This window comes from Notechis scutatus, chromosome 1, assembly GCF_049901735.1.
Source record: "Notechis scutatus isolate UNSWTSFEM ecotype Mainland chromosome 1, rNotScu1.2, whole genome shotgun sequence".
NCBI classification, from domain to species: domain Eukaryota; kingdom Metazoa; phylum Chordata; class Lepidosauria; order Squamata; family Elapidae; genus Notechis; species Notechis scutatus.
The window spans coordinates 305,048,902-305,069,556 of NC_142009.1; the positions used below are offsets into that span (position 1 = coordinate 305,048,902).

General features: G+C 35.3%; 1 protein-coding gene and 1 pseudogene across 6 annotated transcripts in view; both read right to left on the reverse strand.

Annotated features, from left to right (window-relative positions):
* The window catches only part of BCL11B (BCL11 transcription factor B), a 165,086-nt gene that overhangs the window by 79,093 nt on the left and 65,338 nt on the right, over window positions 1–20,655 (reverse strand). For 4 of the 6 annotated variants that reach the window (XM_026679392.2, XM_026679394.2, XM_026679393.2 and 1 more), the window contains one exon: window positions 9,060–9,266. The exons of the other annotated variants lie outside the window; for them this stretch is intronic. In XM_026679392.2, the coding sequence (XP_026535177.1) occupies window positions 9,060–9,266 (207 nt within the window). The remainder of the gene's footprint in view (window positions 1–9,059; window positions 9,267–20,655) is intronic. 6 annotated transcript variants of the gene reach the window in all.
* LOC113419822 (centrosomal protein 20 pseudogene) lies at window positions 12,253–12,737 on the reverse strand (annotated as a pseudogene).

The following is a 20,655-nucleotide window of genomic DNA, read 5'->3' on the forward strand; positions in this document are numbered from 1 at the left end:
AAAACTTTCTTCTCAGTCCCCGTGATACATTTACCTCTTTTGATTAGGGCTTTGTTTTTTTGGTTTTTTGAGCAGAGTTCAGGCCATTAAAAATAAAAGAAAGACTTCTATGTTAGGCAAATTTAACCATTATATCTGCATCCTACCCATATTAAATTCATTTCTAAGGTGTTGAGAACAGTCTTTTGGAACAAACATAAGACTTGCCCAAGGCCACACAACAAGCTTCATAACAGAGTAGGATTTGAGCATAGTCTCACAAATCTCAGCCAAACATCTCTCTATTGTTTCCCCTGGCTCAGGTTATTATTTAAATACTTTTCTTTTTCAGGTCTCCTTGCATTTTACATGCAATGTTCCAGACTATTATGCCTGGCGAAGGAACAGCGAGCTGATGACAACTACTGTCTCTTTTCCACACCTTTTTTAAAATGCAAAAATAGAGCTTTTCTCTTTTAATATTTCTGATGCTTGTTGACCAGTGTCAGTTTTTCCCCCATACAGTAACTGCTTTAAAACACTGCATAGAGCATCGCATTAAAAATTAATTACACATGTTATTTTATTGATAGTGCATAATGTAATGAGCACCAGCTGTGCTAAACATCCAAATTCCTTTTTAAGATAGCTATAAAAAGGAAAGAAAGAAACTATACTTCCAAATGCTTCTCATGTCAGAAAGTGGGGGGAGAGAGACAGACAGCAACATCTTGTATGGATTTGAAGCAGAATTATTTGATTTAGTTCTACATTTGGAATGTTTGAAGAGTACAGGCTCTTGGACTGGGATATTAGAATAAAATCCAGTTAACTCTCTAATTGATGGACCCCATTGTCTTGTTGCAGCTTTATTCTCTGAGTGTTTAGATTATACGATCTACTTCTACCTGATAACTGTCATTTAACATGAGCACATAAATATACAATATCAAATGCCTAAAAGTTGCAAGCATGTACTTTTAACATCTTTTAATATTTTTATCGAATGTGTTCTCTAAATGATGATGATTTGCCAGATTGAATCAATTTAAGTATCTTTTTTCAAATTAAAACATTGGTTAACTTAAGTAACAGCAGAATCACTGTACAAGGGGAAAAGATTTCTCCAAAACAAATTTTACTTTTTTTCTTAATGCCTATAGGGGTTGACTTCTTTTGTATATGCAGTGTTTGTATTTTTTACACTCATCCATATCTGAACCATATTTTAAAACTATGTAAAACAAGGCTATACTTAGCCATTTGATTGTGTTTGCTTATGAGACCAAATGAAAACATATAAATGTAGCATTGATTTTGTCTGAGCTAAGTTGGGGAGAGGGGAGTTCACAAATTTTACAAAGTGCAACTATGACACACAAATTCAATTTTTCCAGATATTTTATGAATTTCACCATAATCAATAAATAATGTTTGCTAAACACAAACTTTAGCAGTTTTCACCTTATTCAAAGCTGTATTTTCTCAGTAGGAAAAATTCTCTGTTTATATGTGGTATTAATATATGCCTTAGTAGTTTTTTGTCTGCGTATGTACTTAATAAATAGCCCATGTTCTTCTTACCATTTTTGTCACCTAAGTGGATGTAAAGGGGAACAAGGGCAGACTATTTTCCAATGTAGTTCTAGAGTGTCTGGTCTGCATAATGATGTAACTGGTATAAAACAAAAATTGGCTATTATCTGTTCCCCTCAAGTCTTGATGAAAAAAATGTGGATGAGATTGCATTCTCTACTCTGATTACTGTTTTGTTTTCCCATTGATCCTCGGTTTTAATAAACCCAGTCTGGAATGAAACAAAAGTCTGCATCTTGTTTCACTATGAAATGTGCAGAACACATACCATATTATTAACATAAATGCTTCTGAAATAATGCAGCTTTCTAGACAGATTGTATTAATTGCATCAGACTTTTTTCTTTTCCTTTCTTCTAGCAAGGGTGGTCCAATCTAGATTTCTCATTGGCTGGGCTGGTATATAAATCTAACAAAAATTAGTTTAAGGATAATAGTGGTGAGAAAACAGAAAGAGAAATAACTACAGTATTTTTAACCATATTCCTACATGCATATATATCCTCCAGTTCAATCCCATTATTTTCTTATAGGTATATTTTATATAATCAAGTTTTCTTCTAAACTATACCATGGAACACCAACAAGGGAACAAATATCAAATAAAAAATGTTAATTTCTATTAATTTAGTAACTATTATTTTCCTTTACTACTTATTTTATTGTGTTTATTAGACCATAAGTCATTATTTTAAAAGAGAAGTTATGTTGAGTAAATAGGTACAAAATTGTTATTCAAATGTATCGTAGAGGTATCTAAATGTTTTGCCATCACACTTCCCTTTAGTATAATCTTAATGTTCTTACTGCCCCCTAAAATCCAAATACCCAAATGAACACAATTGAGCAATGAAAACAATAAAATGAAATTTAGTTTTTTACAAAAACATAAAAAATAAAGATCTTCATACCTCCTTTCATGCCTCTTCCTGCATCTCCCTAAGGAGGTACACCTCACAGTTTGGGAAATTCTTACATAATAGCTACAAAGATTTCTAAAATGGAGAAAAGTCTGTATAGCCAGCAAGAACCTAGAATCACAAAAAAAAGCCGCCATGCACAAAAGTATAGATCCAAGCACTAAAAAAAAGAATAGCTATTCACTAATGGAATCAGTTACTACAAATCAAATCTAAATTTGCTTACCAAGAAAAGCCAAGAATATGCTTTTCATACACAGAGCTCTCTTGATGATGCTAAGGTAGACATTGAAATCATATCATGACCTGCATTAGATAGTTTCACATATTAATCAATGTCTATAAGGACTGTCCAGCTCACTGACCTGCATATTGTGTACCCTCCATTGAAATGAATGACTCTGTAGACAGGTTAAGGCAAACTTGTCAAGGTTAAGACTTCTGGAATTCAACTCCCAGAATTCCTGAGCTAACTGGAGAAGGAATTCTGGAAGTTGAAGTCCACTAGTCTTAAAGCTGTCAAGTTTGAAGACCCCTGGGTTAGGATTCACATGGCCACAAGAACTCCCTTACTGGTATCATTACACTTCTAACTTTTAATGTATTATAAATTCTTTTAAAAAATCAACAGTAGATTCTGACACAAACAAAAGTGTGTGTGTGTGTGTGTGTGTGTGTGTGTGTGTGTGTGTGTGTGTGTAAAGAAATATATATAAACTTTTCTAAGGTCACAAAGTAAGTACTAATGTAAGAAGATAAGGATTTTATCCATTCAGTGATATATAAGGAAACCACTGAAGTGCAGTAGGAAGCAGCACAAATAGTAAATCCTCTTAGTAGTTGTTAATAGATATGTTAAAAGACACAGAAAAACTAAACAGAAAGGTCAGGCATTTTGCTAACTCGTGTGCCCATACACGTGCATTTATTTGTGCATACATCCCACCTGGAGGGGACTGTGTTTTGTATAAATACTTCCGAGTCTAGTTGCCTTCACTGAACTTAAATAGTTCTATCAGTACTACTTCTAACCTCTCTTCCTTCATCTTCCTACTATTCATAAAAAGCTAATCAAAACAGAAATGATACAAGACTGAGAATTCTGTGATTCCCTTCCAGCTTCTAATGAAAAAGACACTACAATATTTCAACAGAATACAATTCAGCAGGGAGAAACCTCTTAGTGAAGGCAAAAAGACATGGCAATGGAGATATGTGCAGATATTTCAAAGCAACATCTTAGGGAATGGGCTTATCTTGCAGTCATATTTTCCTGAGCTGACTTTATGTAGAATTCAAAACATGTAGTAGATTAAAGTAGTATAAGCAAAAAGAATAGGGAAATATAAAGACCACTGTAAGCACTCTTGCCATTACAAAATGCTCTATGCATGTCATTAAGACTCTTACACAATTCATATCACAATCTTCTTTAATAAAATTCATTTTGTGTCCTGCTGAATTCAGTGGGGAGGAACTCCCAGATAACTTCATCTACAATGTTAAAAGATTATCAGGATGTGTTGGATACATGGCAATCACAGTTTGGTTTGTACCAGGAGCTATGGGAAAAGTGCCAAAGTGAGATTGGCCAACCTTTAATGAGTTGGTCAAAGTATTAAAATATATGGGAACTATAGAACTTGGGAGCCATCTGAAACAGCTAGTGTTCTGTGTCAGTGGTCCCCAACCTTTGTGGCTTGGCCACACAGAAGGGGGGCAGATACACATATGCGCTGGCCCACCACTCGGGTGAGTTGAGCTGTGCTCACACGTATGTGCACACCAGGATGCCTCTTGCATGACCCAGTTCCAAATAGGTCATGGCTCCGTAGTAGGTCGCGACCTAGGAGTTCTGGGCCCCTGTTTTATGTGCGTAACTTCTGGAATTTAAACCTAGACTAGTCAATAAAACATTGAATTGGAAAGTTAGGCAAAAAAATATGCAGAGCTTTTAGCTTGCAACCAGATAGAAGACCTCACTGTTGCAAAACCTGACTGCTACTCTATGATCAGAAGAAAATATGCTGCTGCCACAATATAGTTGGTAAAAATGAAATAGAAAAAAATGAAATAACAAATGCTAAATACCTTGGATGTGAGCTGTCATAAGTATCCTACATGCGAACTAAATAGTTGGAACAGAACAGTTCATGATTTCTACTCAGAAAAATGGACAAACCATGAGGAAATTTCTAGAGAAAAGGCAAGAACTGTCCCTTGATTTATTATTATTATTTTTTGTTGTTGTTTAGAAAACTTATATTGCTGCCTACTCACACATGGCTATTCAAGGAGGTTTACAAGGATATAAAAATCCACAATAAACCTATGGGTCAAATTATCATACAACACAGAAAGACTTTCAGAGTTTTCATACAAATTAAATTAGATTCCAAGTAATAAAAAGCTATTACATTTAATTTTGTGCTGAATAACAGCTAAAAGGGAGGAATGATACTATCTTTATCCTGTTATCCTGAGCCTATGGACAAAAAACAGAGCAAGTATTTACAAATATTTATACATAGGGTTTCTAGAGGTCAGATGCTGAGCACACCTTATATGTACACCTGTTTGATCAAAAAAAAAAAAAAAACACCTTGTGGGGAGTATTACTTGCCAACTGGAAAACCCAGTAGAAGAGATTGTTTCAGTGGAGGGACAACTGCAAGATGTGCAAACTAAGAGCAACCAAATGTGATCTGCTCTGCAAGAATTTCTCCTTTCGTTTCCTTTTCTTTCCCCTCCTCTCCTCCCCCACCCCCTCCCCATCAGTCATAACTGCTTACTACCTTCTTTGAAAAATATCACCACAGATAAAGATGAATATATGCGTCCCAGGATAAAGTTGTAGTATCCAATTTAAAACAGAACTACAGCTAGGTGAAGCACCAACTGCTAAAAAGCAAATACTCAAGGCCATTGTGCCTGAAAATATCTGTCTCATTTTCAATGCAATGCTTGATTACATGTTCCTTGATTAAATGTGTACTCAAAACTTAACTTAAAATAAGTATTTTTTTCAGTCTTTAGAACAGTGATAAAGCAGCTTATATGACTGTATTAGAAGAAAATTAATGGCATATAGATTTAACAAATAGACAATAAATAAAACTGTAATAACTGCTTGTATAAACACAGTGTGTGGCCTGATACTAAAATATTATCTCAGGTGCCATAGTATCAGATTGTCCCACAATTTAAATTGGCACAGCTTTTTCATTTAAGATCAGTCCAAAGCAGGGCCGGGATTCTACCGGTTTGGACCAGTTCAAGCAAACCGGATGTTAAATTGCATCTGGTTCACCGATCCGGTATTTGAACCGACCGGCTGTCCCACCCACCTCACCCCTCCCCTCCCAGAAGTCTTCACGCAGCCCATTTTCAGTGCAGGTAAGTGCAGGGTCTGCACAGAGGCTCTGGGAGTTGGGAAAACGGGCCTTCCGGAAGTCCAGAAACAGGCTTGTTTCCAGGTTCCAGAGAGCCTCCAGAGCCCAGGGGAGACAGTTTTCATCCTCCCAGAGGCCCAAGAGAAACCTCTGGACCCTTGGGAAGGCAAAAAATGGCCCTCCCAGAAGTTCTGGTAGGCCACACCCACCCAACAACTGGGCAATGAACCAGTTGCTGGGATTTTTGAATCCCACCCCTGGTCCAAGGGCTAGGTGTCCAACAATATAGGAGTGAATATATAAAGGTGCAATGCTCTTTCTGGGTACATTATTTTTTCTTATCTAGTCTTAGATTTGTTTGTTATTTTTCTCCTCACTATTACTGGTATCTGTTTATACCAAAGGAAGTATGCCAATGTAATAGTATTTGCCTGCCACATTTTCTATAAGAGCTCATAATTTATATTATGCTAAGTAAATTGCATAGAAGCAAATATACAGTGGGAAAATAATAGTAATGTTAACTACAAATCTCCTCATTCATGTAAACCAAGCAGATCATTCAAATAAATGCTAGAGTTAAGGATATGTAATCAGTGTTTGTCACTGACCTTTTGTTATCACATTCATTTTTTCATTTTGCATTTTCAGATCTTGCGCTGCAAACAAGAGAGGTCTTCCATCTAGATGAGACTCTCTAAGACTGATCCTTTTCATGGAAGATGTCCATATTGTTTATGGAATATTTATAGTACCAAGAGTACTTGCTGTTGACTGGTGTGTTTTTAAAAGAATCACAAGATGTTAATTATTACTTTTCAAGACCTTAATGGTTTGGAACAAGGCAAATTACTTGTAAAGTCAAATGTAAACCTACCAACTTTTAAGGTTAATTATTATGACATTCCCTGTCCATATCTTTGTTTTCAGGAGAATGTTTGGTGGCATCAGACTTTAAGACTTATTTTTAGAACTTTGAAGCCCAAAAATTATCTCCTTCATTGTATTCTATCTATGCTTCAACTCTTTATCTTTTCTATGAATTTTATTTTAACATTCTTCAGATTGTGTGTTAAATTCTTGTTCTCTTTTTAATGCACTATTTTATATTGTCAATATATATTTTTAATTATTGTTATTTTGCATGTTTTGTTGGATGTGGGGCAATGCAGGTTACAGATATTAAAATAAAACAAATTTCCTGTATTTAAAACCTGAAGCCTACTTTAAATCTTTTATCGAACTACTTCCCCTATGTAATCCCTTTCACTGAATATGGATTGTTTTTCTAAAATGCTATGACAGCATCATTTATTCACATATAAAAATATGGAAAAATTAGGTTACAAGGATGCATTCAGGTCATAAGAAACCAGTAAATGAATATTCACCTTGGAAAGTAATAACTAAGCTATATGTGGCCTAGAACTAGACACCTTGCATTATCTTAACTTTTAAACCAGCCAACTCATCCACACTAATAGCGTATCATGGTTATTTGGTAACATGCGTCAGACAATTCAAACATACTGAACAATATCTAAATGTTACCATTTCTCAAAAGAAAAACCAATATTTTTTCATGTTCAGAGGCCTACTGGGAAAATATATTTTAGATTATAAGTAGTTTAGGGCAAAGACTGTTATGCCTCACAAATCAGTCTATGCCAAAGAAATAAAAATGTGCAATTGCAAAAATAAGCACTGTAAGCCTTAGACAATATGTGTGGCTAACTTGCTGTAATAAATGAATGCTAGCTACGATGGTATGAAAAAGCGTTAAAACATGAAAGAAATCCCTTCAACTTACATTTATGTAAAATTGTACATGTGTAGAATTCTCAAGTGTAGAATTCATTGTTTATTGCAACTCATATACTTATATTTCATTTATTTTTGCTTGGTCCATTTCTGACCTTTTTGTTTTCCCTTTCATTCTTTATTCTTTACTTTCATTTCTTCATATAAAATTGTTACTTTTTTCTTTTGTATGTCCATCTCTTTATCAGATCATATAAAAGTTGTAGATCACTGACATTATGCTTTTGTTGCTTATATTATGAATATTTGTAGAAGAAGTAAGTCAAATCCTGATCTTCTGGAAGGATTTTCTTATTAATGATAGCCTTAATATATTACAAGAAGAAAACAAGAATGTCTCAAAAGGGTATTATTCAAACCTCATTTCTAGCCTAATCAAAGATTTGACAAACTTCAAGCAATAAATGAAATTTTAGAAGAATAATTTTTCTTCCACAATTCAGTCTGATTTTTCCTTTGCCATTTAAGGGCTAAAGGTGAGCCTAGAGATTTATTTCATTTAATATTCTGGTTCCCACTATGCCCAATCAAACTTGAGGGCAACATCTCCCAGTAGTTATTATTCAAAGACTTATTACTTCTGCATAGACCTTGCTTATAGCCCTTCTGATTAGTAGTCATGAAAGCCAGCAGTCATCAAATGCTGGAGCAGTGGATATCATTGTTAAATTATGCACTTCATAAAGATATACTTGTTTTGTTTCACTGTATCCTAAGATAGGGACTCCAAGGGGTCATCACCAGCTTTTGAACTTCTCCCATTGAACTTCCTTTGGGTTTTGGCCAAATCTGGGTAAAATTAGTGGACTACTTTTTCAGTGGTATTCAATATTTACAAAGTCTTTTCCATAAAGATTGGTTTCCTTTCATTGCTTTCCATACAAGTCAGTAATGGAACAAAGACAAAATTAATGAGAGGCTTTTATAGCAGTGGAGGGAAAGTGTGCGGACCACAAGTATGCCATGTTCCAATGAGATCTGAAGAACGCAAATCATCAGGCAGAAAGACTTCAGATGCTAACTGTTATCCAATTAAGTTTAGCATAAACAGCCCAGAGAGATGAAATCTTGATATCAGAGTATCACATTTGTATGAGGATTCTCAGCCATTTGATCACAATGCAGTATAAACAAATCATCAGCCCCAGTGTTGGTGGCAACATCTGAGATCAACTAGCCCACACCCCCGGCAAAACAAGACCAAACTGGTTTCAATTCCTGTCTCAACAATGATAAGGAAGATTTCTAGTGCTTTAGCTCTGTCCTTATATCCAAATGGACCTGATGCTTCCAGAGATATATCATGTTGGCAGCTGATCTTCAGAGAGCAAAAATAAAATGTTTCTGTTACCTGACAACTGACAATGACATCCAAATGTGCCTGATGTCTCACTCTGAGACCCGCCAACTGAGATTGCGCGCGCACCACAGCAGGACAGGCTCAGGCAGGGCGGGACTGAGGTTAGAGCACGGAGAGGTGGCGGTGCGATCACTGATGCATGAGGGTGGGAGGAGGCAGTTATGGAGGCCGCCGGCAGCTTTGCAGGCCTGGACGGCCCTGAGGAAAAAACAATAGAAAAATCTGTCAGTGGTACCGATGTTTGAAAGCAAAGATGGAGAACAGGAGCAATGTAGGGCTGGCATGACCTACGGTACATATTTGCTTAACAAACTGTAATGGAAGGAAGGAGAATAACTTTGCGGAACTGGATAAAAAGCCACAATCAAGCCAACCTCTAGGTAAAAAAAAATTGAGCCCGGGCCTGTAACTGTAATATAAATAAGCATCTCAGAAAAGATGGTCCCTTGTTTTCAGGAAGATAATGGGAAGGAGGAGGAAGTGCATGTTGAGTTTGTGCGATAGATGCCAGCCTTTCAAGGTAGATCAAGCTAGGAAACCATCCATGCAAAGGTTATAGTAAAAGAATCTTGCAAGTCTGAATGCACTTCTCTCTCTTTATCATCTTGAGAACTAGGGAGAGTCCTGTCTGAGTTTTCAGTTTATAACTCTAGCCTGGACTCAGATTTGTTTTACCTAGTCACTGTCCTGGTTATGGGTCTTCCTCCTGTTTCTCAAGGTTATTCCTTCTGCCCATTGCATAACTTACAGAGGAAAGAGAGACGGTATTCAGTAGAAAGGCTTCTCTCTCCACTAAGGCCTTTCCTATGAGAAAGATAGATGATTGTACCTTCCACTCTTTTCTAAAATGCCTAATGTGTTTAGTACTACTATTTGTAAACCATCAAGGTACATGGGATGGGATTCAGTATAGTAGTAGAATAGCTACATAAATAAGTGAATGAATAAAGGCTGCAGTCATAATACCAAAGACAAAACTTGACTATGAAAATCATACTTGGCAAATCTCTGATCTAGATGATAAATTTTGAGCATCCTTATTTTATTTGGTTTGTCTGTGGCATTTTTTTCCTTTTCTTTTTATCTGTGTGTTTGCTTAGGAAATATTTTCTTTGCCTATGCCAGATCTTTTCAAAGGAAGGGAATATAAATATAAACACATAAGCAATTGTTTTGGTGTTATTTTCCTTCTTCCTCAGTAACTCTCAAGACATTGAGCAGTTCTTGTTATACGACTGGTTGCTTAACAACTGTTCGAAGTTATGACTGACCTGAAAAAAATGGCCTTATGTTATGTAACCGCACTTCAGGCACTTGGCAATATAGCCACTTTTACAGCCATTTGCAGCATTCTGCAGTCACATCACTACGCTTTACAGCAAATTTTCATAAAACTAACGTTTCTGGTTTTTTGGCAAAACTGCACTACAGCAAAATCATGAATTCCCTTAATAACCAGGGTGTTCGCTTGACTGTGGCATTCACACTTACAACTATCACATTTCCTTATACAACCACCACAAAAAGTCATAAAATCAGGTCGGTCATGTTTTATTACCATTACAATTTATAAGCATAATGGGCAGGCTCCATTACAGACTTAATTTGAGAACTACCTCTATAGGGTCACTAGTATCTTAATTTATCTGTGACTAGATTATTAGTTATTTATTGGGTTTTTTTTCTCTTTTTTTATTCCTCCATAGCATAAACAAAAAGATTACAGGTAGAGTTTAGCTATGTATTATGTCGTAAAATGGCCAGCACCCTAACAAACTTCTGTCAAGTTTCCAAAAATGTGTGATTTATTTCTGGAAGCGCCAAGCAGCAAAAGAAATGTGCTTTAAAAAGAACATGCCAGTTGTTCCGTACAAGTATAAATTAATACTGTTGTTTTGTTTGTCCTAAAAACCAAAATAGTGATACAAAAAATTATATTTAGACAGAAATTTTCCAATAGTGTACTAAATAACTGTGATTTGCTAAAATCTTCTTGATAGTTTATATATTTTTGCCCACTCTCAAGAGCTGCTCTGACCATAATTTACTTGGTCAAAAACACCACTTCTGATAAAACAGATTTGTACGCAGGAAATAACCCTGTAAAAGTTCTCAGCAACATTCCTGCTGCTTGAAGACGCAAAAAATGTAAGAGTGATAAGAGAGGACAATGTACGAGAATAGTCAACTTATAGGCATTAGGGAGGAGCACCAGGTGACATTGCCAGAGCTATAGGGCATGTGTTTAGGAATCACATCAAAAGGGGATTACTATTTATGACCATCCTAATCCAGCTCGCCAAGAGAAAAAAGGGGGAGCTGCTTGCCAAGTTACTACTGAACCAGGCCCAGCACACTAACACAAAGTGCCACAACTCATAGCTGAAGCAACTTTATACAAGTGCCAGGAATCGAGCTCCCAGAATAAAGCATTTATGGCCCATCGTGGCTTTGTCGCTACTTGAGCTGCAGCCAACAATGCATTCTACATGTTTCATTTCTGCATTATATTTCCCATGTTAAGTCTATACAGAACATAACCTTTCTTTGTTACTAATAGCTGGAAAGAAGCATTGTACCCTCAAACTGTATTATTCATTTAAAACACATACACGCATATCTAGAAATCATCTGTTATTTAGAACTGTATTTAGTCTCTTTTTCTGGTGTGTTGGAAATGCTTTCCCTCTTGCTCTCTTGGCAGTCATCAGAATGACTTAAGCAATTAAATAAAAGCAAAAAACAGACACATACAGCATGAAGTTAACTTTTAGTTAAAACTCAGGCTGTATCCATTTTTCAATAATAAGTATTTGGCTGCCACCAACAATACCTGATGCTCTTGAATCAATATATCTATTGTAGTAATCAACTCCAGTTTCTGTAATAAGCTTACAAGTATAATAGTCTGTCAATTTATTTCATGTTAATTTTATAGATAAAGGAGTTTTAAAAAATGTGTGTTTGTAATTTCCAGCTATTTAAATACAATGCCTATCTATATTAGTATATACCTCCCAAAATACAAATCTTTGAAAGAAATAGGAATACCAAACAAATAACAAAATGCATCATAAAAAACACCTAAGCTATTCACTATTTTTTTTCCTCATAAAAAATGCGGTTATACTTTATTCATGGATGCCTTGTGAACCCCACGTGTCTTCAAAAGCCTCACACCATGTTCTGAGTCTGCAACAGTTTGTCTGTCGGTTCGACAGTGCTGTACCCATTTAACAGCTTCAATGAGATGGCTTGCTGGTAGTCCACTTTGAAGGGACCACTGAGGGGCCCCTGGGGGATGTGGGGGGGCTTCTCTTCATTGCCTCACAACAGCTGAGTTAGAATTCCATACAAAAGGGGCAGATCTGCTGCTTGGGTCTTCAACGACGTGCAGCTCCTTGGCGAGGAAATCTCGGTCCAAGGGGATTTCAGGCTGGTTGAACTCGGCCAGGAAGACGGAGGCACTTGAGTTGTACCGGTGGAACTGCAGGTACTCGCGGATGAGCTCGTTCAGCAGGAGGGCCTCGCGGGAGGCGGCAGGGCGTGGCTTGCCCGGGTCGTCCAGCGTGGCAAAGACCTCTGCCTGGATGCGGGCCCGAACCTGCCCCAGCGCCCCGCCTCGAGCCAGCGCCTCCTTCAGGGCTGCTTTCAGCTCGGCAACCATCGCAATCTGCTAGCTATTCACTGTTTTTATTCATACTATTACCACTGTCAAATCACAAGAAGATATCAGATATGAGGAAAGAAAATGTAGATAGATTCCCCTTTTCAGCAATTTTCTACTCAATACCTTTTTTTCCACTCAAGGATTCAAAGAGCTATTGATTTTATTTCAGAAATCACCCAAAATTATTTAAATTATAATTTTAACTGAGAAAGTGCTTTGATTGGCTTGGTGAATGTCAGAGATGGGAACTGGATCCTGGTTATCACATGCTAGTGACAGGAAGCTTCTAAACAGCTTTTGAGGGATAGACACGCATTGTAATATGGAGACTATATTATAGTAATCTAAAATTGGGCTAAAGGACAACTGTTTAGCACTGTAAACAATTGCCTAGTGTATATTCTATGCTTTTACATTATTTAAAAGATACTTAGAATCACTGGAAAAATAATCTGAAATGTATTATCAAACATATATATTAATAACTCTTACTTGAACTGTTCCCTGTCACCTAATTCTAAGGCAACATTAGACTTATGATATTAATGATTTTATTATTTATTAAAATATCATTAAATTTTTATCCCAACCTTATTACTTTATAAGTAACTCAAGACAGAAGTCATATCTAATACTCCTTCCTCCTCCTATTTTTTTTCCACAACTCTGTGATACAACTTGGGCTGAGAGAGAGTGAATGACTCAAAGCTAGCTTTCATGACTAAGGTGGGAGTAGAACACACTGTTTTTTGGTTTCCAGGTCATCACCTTAACTATTCGACTTTGAAAATGCTTGTGTTCAATAATGGACTGCATGAAGAAAGAGACTGAATCCAGATAAGGTATCAATCTGCTATGATTAGCATAAACCCTTATCTAAGTATTGGAATCCAATCTGTGGAACATGTTGTAATACTTGTTCATAAAATATATGGGTGACTTGGGACTGCCATTTAACAGTAAAGGATCCCTAGATCTACAGGTATTTAAATATATAAATACTTAAAATTGGCTATCTTTGACTATTCCAGAGTTAGTCTGATCTGGACCTTTTTTTTATAGCATACTTCTCATGAATGAAGGTGAATTTACGTGTCCCAGTTCAATGTTGCAGGATCCAATGTAGATCAGTCACTGGGACCAGAGATTTGTCTCCCAAGCTTTTGGACTCATGCTGGAGCCAATCTTCAGTGAAGATGAATCTGAGTCAGTCCTCTCTAGTCCCGATGACTAACCCAGATTGGATCCTGCATACTTATCACATCATACAATACGCTGTTTCAAACTGGACTATGCTTGAAGAAGCATCAAATGGTACAAAAAGACTACTGAGCTGCAAATCAATACATGGTATTATGATCATATTACTCACATTTACTTGAAAGTTCTGCAAAAATTGTCACTTGCTTTCTCTTATCTGTAAACAGCTTGCATGCCAATTATCTGCAGAACTACCTTCTTTATGAACTTGCCTAAGTATGAACAGAAACAAACATTCCTGGTCACAGATGTTTGGATGCTATCTTTCAGGCTATTCTCCATCAGGAGCTAAAATTGATTTATAGCCTTTGCTTTTTAGGACAAAAAGATTTCTTTTTAATTTATTGAAGTGAAGAATCATTTAATTTACTAGTAATAGTTTAAATTTGTTTCAATGTTTCAGTGCAGTTTATTCTTTTGTGTATTAACTGCTATTGTTACTGGATTTATTCCATCTCAGACACAATTGAGGAAAAGAGCTGTATAAATACTATTTAAAAAAAAATAAACAACTATAACTATTATTTATGATTTCCTCCTCCTATTTGCCTAGAAGGCCTACTTTTTCATTAAAAATAGCATTTATCCTCCTCATGTTTTTCATCTATTTCTCCCGGTCTGAAAACTATAGCTAGCATGGTGATCTGATAGCTACAGATGTGAATCCAATAGAAATACTTCATCCTTGGCACTGAATTCAGCACTTCAGTCTGCATGGACTGCATTTGATTTTGTCATTTATCTTAAATGGCTAAGAGACTACTGGGGCAACACATTTGTGTGAAGTTGTTGCCAAACCACAAAAGTGAAGGACCCTAAATCCTTGGCATAAATACTTGAGCTCTGTAGCATCAAGGATAAAATATGTGTCCTTTGTGGTTTTTATTTTTAAACAGAGTCTGGACCTTCAAGATTATTTACACCTTGCTCTCCCACCTTCTCATTTCAAATTGTTACACAAACAGGTAAAATATGATACCAGCATAAACTGTACCTACATTGCAATCTGGAGGTGACTTGTCTGTTGAGCCAATGAAAGCAGATGGCAGATGTGGAATGCCTAAATATATAGAAATAATTTTGCTTGGCATTTAGAAAATGCATAGATAGTGTCATGATCTTTTAATATCTCAAGAAAGAGATAAAGTAAGAAGAGTTAAGAAGAAACCCTAAATTATTTTAAGATTTAAGTTTTAATTTCTGAAAAATATATATTCTATTTACATAATGTTACAATTTTACTGATGCTATTTGTTTCACCAAACCTACAATGTATAAGTGTTGTTGATTCTTTATGTATGCCACAATCACTGTGATAATTGCTTCCCAGAGAGAGAAAACTTGTTTGTAGAAATTACAAATCCAGGACTAGTCTTACTTCAAAACAGCCATAGGTTGAGTTTACATTTTTAGAAGATGTTTTTGTGACAATTAACCCCTTCCCTCAAAACATACAAACACACACAACACAAACACATTTATTTTTGAAGCTCACTTTACAATTTCATTCTGATTTTTCTCCACTCTTATTTTCTTTGGCTTTCTTATCTGGGTTTAAAAATCCAGACAATCACTAGATGTCAGTAAAGAATTCTGAATCTGTTTGTTGCCATCTACCGAGGTTCAAGATTTTTCCAGTCCAAATTTTTCGTATATATATATATAGATTTTTCTATAGCCCTATAGTTCCCTAGATCCAGAATGACACCTTAATACAAAATGACTACCAATATAATTCCTGCTCTTCCATTTTCAAAACCAGCCAAAATATCCATGCTGAAAAGGAAAGAACCCAAGTTATTGACTTTACTATTTAGCTGCACCCACTGGAGTAATTTATTTTCATCTGAGAAAAAAAAAATACCGATAACTCTCTCCACAAATAGAATTGAGAATTTTGAGAAGCCATTTCCACAGAACTCGAAAAGGCACATACCATTCAGCTTTTTTAACTTCTCTCTAGAATTTAACAAACCAGACTGCACAAAGGCCACAGGCCTTAACATGTTATGTAACTTATTCTAACCAAGGCTTTGCAAGTTTTTTGCACAAACCACACCTCAATTAAATATGAGGGTGGCTAATATCTTCTGCACTGAGTCATATCCCTTGGGCTCTTGAGTAGTTGCCAAAATAATTCTAAGACAGTCAGGCCTACAGCCTCTTCTGTTAGACAAAGTGATTCTTAATAGGTAAAAGTAATGAGAAAAATTGTTCAAAACAACTGCAGATAAGGCAGGAAAAAAAAACACCAACCCACAGCCTTTCCCAAACTGGTCTCCTCCAGATATACTGAGCTATTACTCCTTTCCCTTCCCAACCTATACTCCTAATAGCTGAGCTAACTGATGGATGAATTCAACACATCTACAGCATGCCAAACTAGGAAAACCACACTATCCTATAGTACAGGTAGTCCTTGACTTCAGTGATCATTCAAAGCTACACTACTGAAAAAAGTGACTTGTGACTGGTTTTCACATTTACGACCGTTGCAGCCTCCCCATAGTCATGTGATCAAAATTCAGACACTTGGCAACGGACTTGTATTTGTGATGGCTGCAATATCCCAGGGTGATTTCGACCTACAGACAAGCAAATGGGAAAGCCAGATTCCCTTAACAACCACATTACTAAGTTAATAACTTCAGCGATTCAACTGTGGCAAGAAAGATAATAAAATGGGGCAAAATTCATTCAACAACTGTGTCTTTTAGAAATAGAAATTTTGGCCTCAATTGTGGCCATAAGTCAAGCGCTACCTATATCTAACACTGGCACGAAAGACAAAGATTATGATATCTCTGGTATTCAGATAGTCCTTGGCTTATGACCCTTCGTTTAGTGACCATTCAAAGTTAGGATAGTACTGAAATAAATAACTTGCAATTGATAAACACATAACTGTCACAGCACCTCTGCAGTCATATGATCATGATCTTGGACTTGGCAACTGACTCACATTTATAAATGTTGCAGCATCCCTAAGCCATGTGATTGCCATCTGAAACCTTCCAAACCAGCTTTTAATAAGCAAAGTCAATGGGAAGCCAGCAGGGAAGGTTGCAAGTCACAGTCATGTGATGTCTTCCTTAAAAACCATGACAAAAAAAAGATCATAAAATTGGTGTGGTTATTTGATGCCTCACTTAACAATCACACCACTTAAAATGATTTTTTCTGATCTCAATTGTGGTTGTAAGTCAAGAACTAAGTGCATTGCCTATAATTTTAGAATTAAGTATGGATTAAAGACAAATAAATAAATACCAATTTAATAGGTGGTACTTACTATGAAAATAAAACAATTACATATTAGATTTATGCTTTGAGACAGAGATAAAAATGTGCAATATTCAATATATATATAAATAAGTGTTCATGTAGACAATGTTGCTTAGTAATAGCTGAGATATTTCATTGTAGAAACTTTGGTTTCAGCTAGCTCCAAATTGGAGAATATAGTAATTATTTCCCCACTGCAAAACTTACAGTTTTGGCAAGCTTTAAGATTTCTCCAGTTTCATTTCTGTAGTGCTATTATTTTTAAGAGACATCAAGGTTAATCCCATTGTAACTCTTATAAATATTCTAGATTTTGGAGAAAACCAAAGTATCAGAATATGGTAGAATAATAACAGAAGAGGGATTAATAAATTGTTACAGGTTTTGCTTTTAGGGTTCTCATATTTTACAGTAAACTTTTTTGTCATATTTTTCTGCAATGTAACATTATCAAATACTACATTTTTTCCTACAGGTGTTTGAAATACATTATGTGCTTAATTTACTTGCATCATAGGTCTGAATTTTTTGAATTTGCATTCAGTGCTAGTTCAAATACAGCATAACAATGTTGCTTAAAGGAAATACAATTAACTCTGCTTCTAGTGCTGGAGAAACCAAGCCATATTTCTATTTAACAAGGAATACACACAAACACACACACAATAGTTAGATGACAACAGCATACAGAAAGTTATTTCTCTGTTGTTATTTACAGTTGTCTGGATTTTTGCAGTCCAGATATAATAACCTTCAATCAATACTCTTCTCTCATCTTTATGTTGTCGAAGAGAACATCCTCAAGAAAAACTAATATTTTAGAATTTTTTTTAAAAAATGTTTAGATTGAAACCAGGAAAATGGAAGCAATCTATCCTCAATATGTACATAATACTGACAACCCAATGGAAGGGAAAATTGGGTGAAGGACAGAAGGCAGACAGAATTAATTGGTGTGGGGGGGACACTGAGCAAAAGCTAGTTTATACTGCAAAATTGTATTGCAGTATCACAGAAATCCAAATTGTATCATTATAACAGTAAAATCCAGATTATAAATTACCTTGGACTTTGCCAATCACAAGCAAAAATTTGCCTTAAAATTTGGTCTATTGGAGTCCTATTAAAAAGCTAACTAATATTTTTTACAATAATTCAATTTAAAAATTAAAATTCTGCCCTTTCCTTTAATGTCCATATAGATTATATTTAGAAAAAAAATAAATGAAAGCAAAGCGTCAATGCATACTAATTAAAAACAGAGAATAGGTTTGCTCAGCTAAGAAAATTATATTTAATACTAGGACTGTTTATTCTTATCATTACCATCACTATTACTTTCATTCTTTTTCCATTTTTCAAAGAAATATATATGCTCTCTAGTTTAAAACACATACATATTATAAACACAATAATAGAATCATAATTAACATTAAAAAATTAACCCAAGGAAATATAATACAGCAGACCCGAATCATGTGAAATAACATTTAATTAGACTTATTCCACAGGGAATATATTAGAATATAAAATATACTTTTATCTATTTTGCATATTGGTATATTCTTTAGACCATAAGTTATCATTAAATTATAGTTACATGCTATACCAATTTTTGAAGTAGTACAACAGAAGAACTAGGCTAAATACTAACGTGAGTTTTCATTTTTATCTTTCCTACTGTGAAACAAAACTTGGAACTCCGTATCAGAAGCTATCAAGAATGCTTAAAAAGTGCACCCCCTTTGCTTTTCATGGAAGATTGCCAGTAAGTATGGCTTGAATTTAAGTCTGCTTTTGAACATGCAATCTCTCTGGTACTTTGATTTTCCTGTATGGCCATTAGGGAAACAGAAAAAAAATCTATATAAACCCCAGAGGTCTCTGGAGCAGCTTACTTCATTTACTAAAAGTATCCACTTCGCAACAAAATAAGCTGGATTTTAAAAAATAGAACAATTAACAGTAATCAAATTCACTTTTACCTTTACCCTGTCATCCAGCAATAATCCCCAATGCAAATGAGTTTGAAACAAATAGTTTCTTGGCCTAGATTAAATATTGTTACTGCAGATGGGAACTTTGGGTTGGAGACTGTAGACATTGATGAATACCAAACACATCTAAGATATTTTTTCATACTTCCTCTCTCATCACATAAGCTACATATACGCACACAAAAAGAAAGCGAGAGCAGTCAAAGAAAATCAAACCACAAGATCCAAATAAAATTTAAAACATACACAAAAGGCTTGGGTTGCCACATTTAAGGTATGTTCCTCATTTATTTTCATCTGTATCTATGATCTGTGGGAAAACACTGCTAATGCATAACTGTACCCACATTTTTAAAAAATAAACCAAACAGAAACCTATGCAAAAACACAATTTTTGCACTCACTTTTTTCCTTTGCCTTTGATTGTCTAAGAGTCATAGCTTCTTTCAAGAGTCTCCTGATTTTCAAAGTGGAAACATGATCATTTTCTTTTTGTGTAATCTGTACACAAAATTATGTGTTTATTTATCATACTGCCTATTTCTTTACACCTCATCTCCCTCAGAAATGTGCAAACCTCACACATTTCAAGTTAAACTGTTTTTTATTAAATAATTACAAATTGCTTCATAGATATTAGAAACAAAATGCACAAACTTGTATATTATGTAGACCTTCACAACTGATATATATGTATGTTATTTAGAAAAAAGTATGCATACATAAAAGACAGCCACAATTATCCTAGGTCCCATGGAACTAGCATACAGCATATGTTCCCAGTCAGAACAAGAAGACTATGGCTCTCAACATTTAGGTGTATCTGTCAACTAAACTGGGATGTGAAACTGCTGTTGTCACATTAATCTTAAATCAATCTACCCTTTAGTTAATTTAACATCTCACCACTGTAAATACAGAAGCAAAAGCAAAGATTAGGAATTTAAAATTACATTGGGGGGAAGCTTGGATTTCATGTGCAAAGCATTTGGATGCTATTGAAACAAAAGATGCTCTAAATCCTGTGTGTCTGTGTTACAAGACAATAGCAGTCAAAATGCTATTCAAGGAATTGTATTGGCTACTGACATTCTTAGCCTTTTTTACCTATGAACAATCATACTGTTATATCAATGGATAGATAAGTGGCCCAAAATTTAAAGCAATGCTGCCTGTTATGGACATTGATTCAAAGTCACTGTTGTACTGCTACAGAATTTTACCATTCATAGATATTTAGACTGACTTCAGTTATCTCCATATACAATTCAATTTAGGAAAAAAATATTATAAAAGCCCTTCCAAAACCTAGCTGATTCACTCTTATTAATTATTTAAATAAATATTTTTACAAAAGAAGCTGGTAGTCAATATA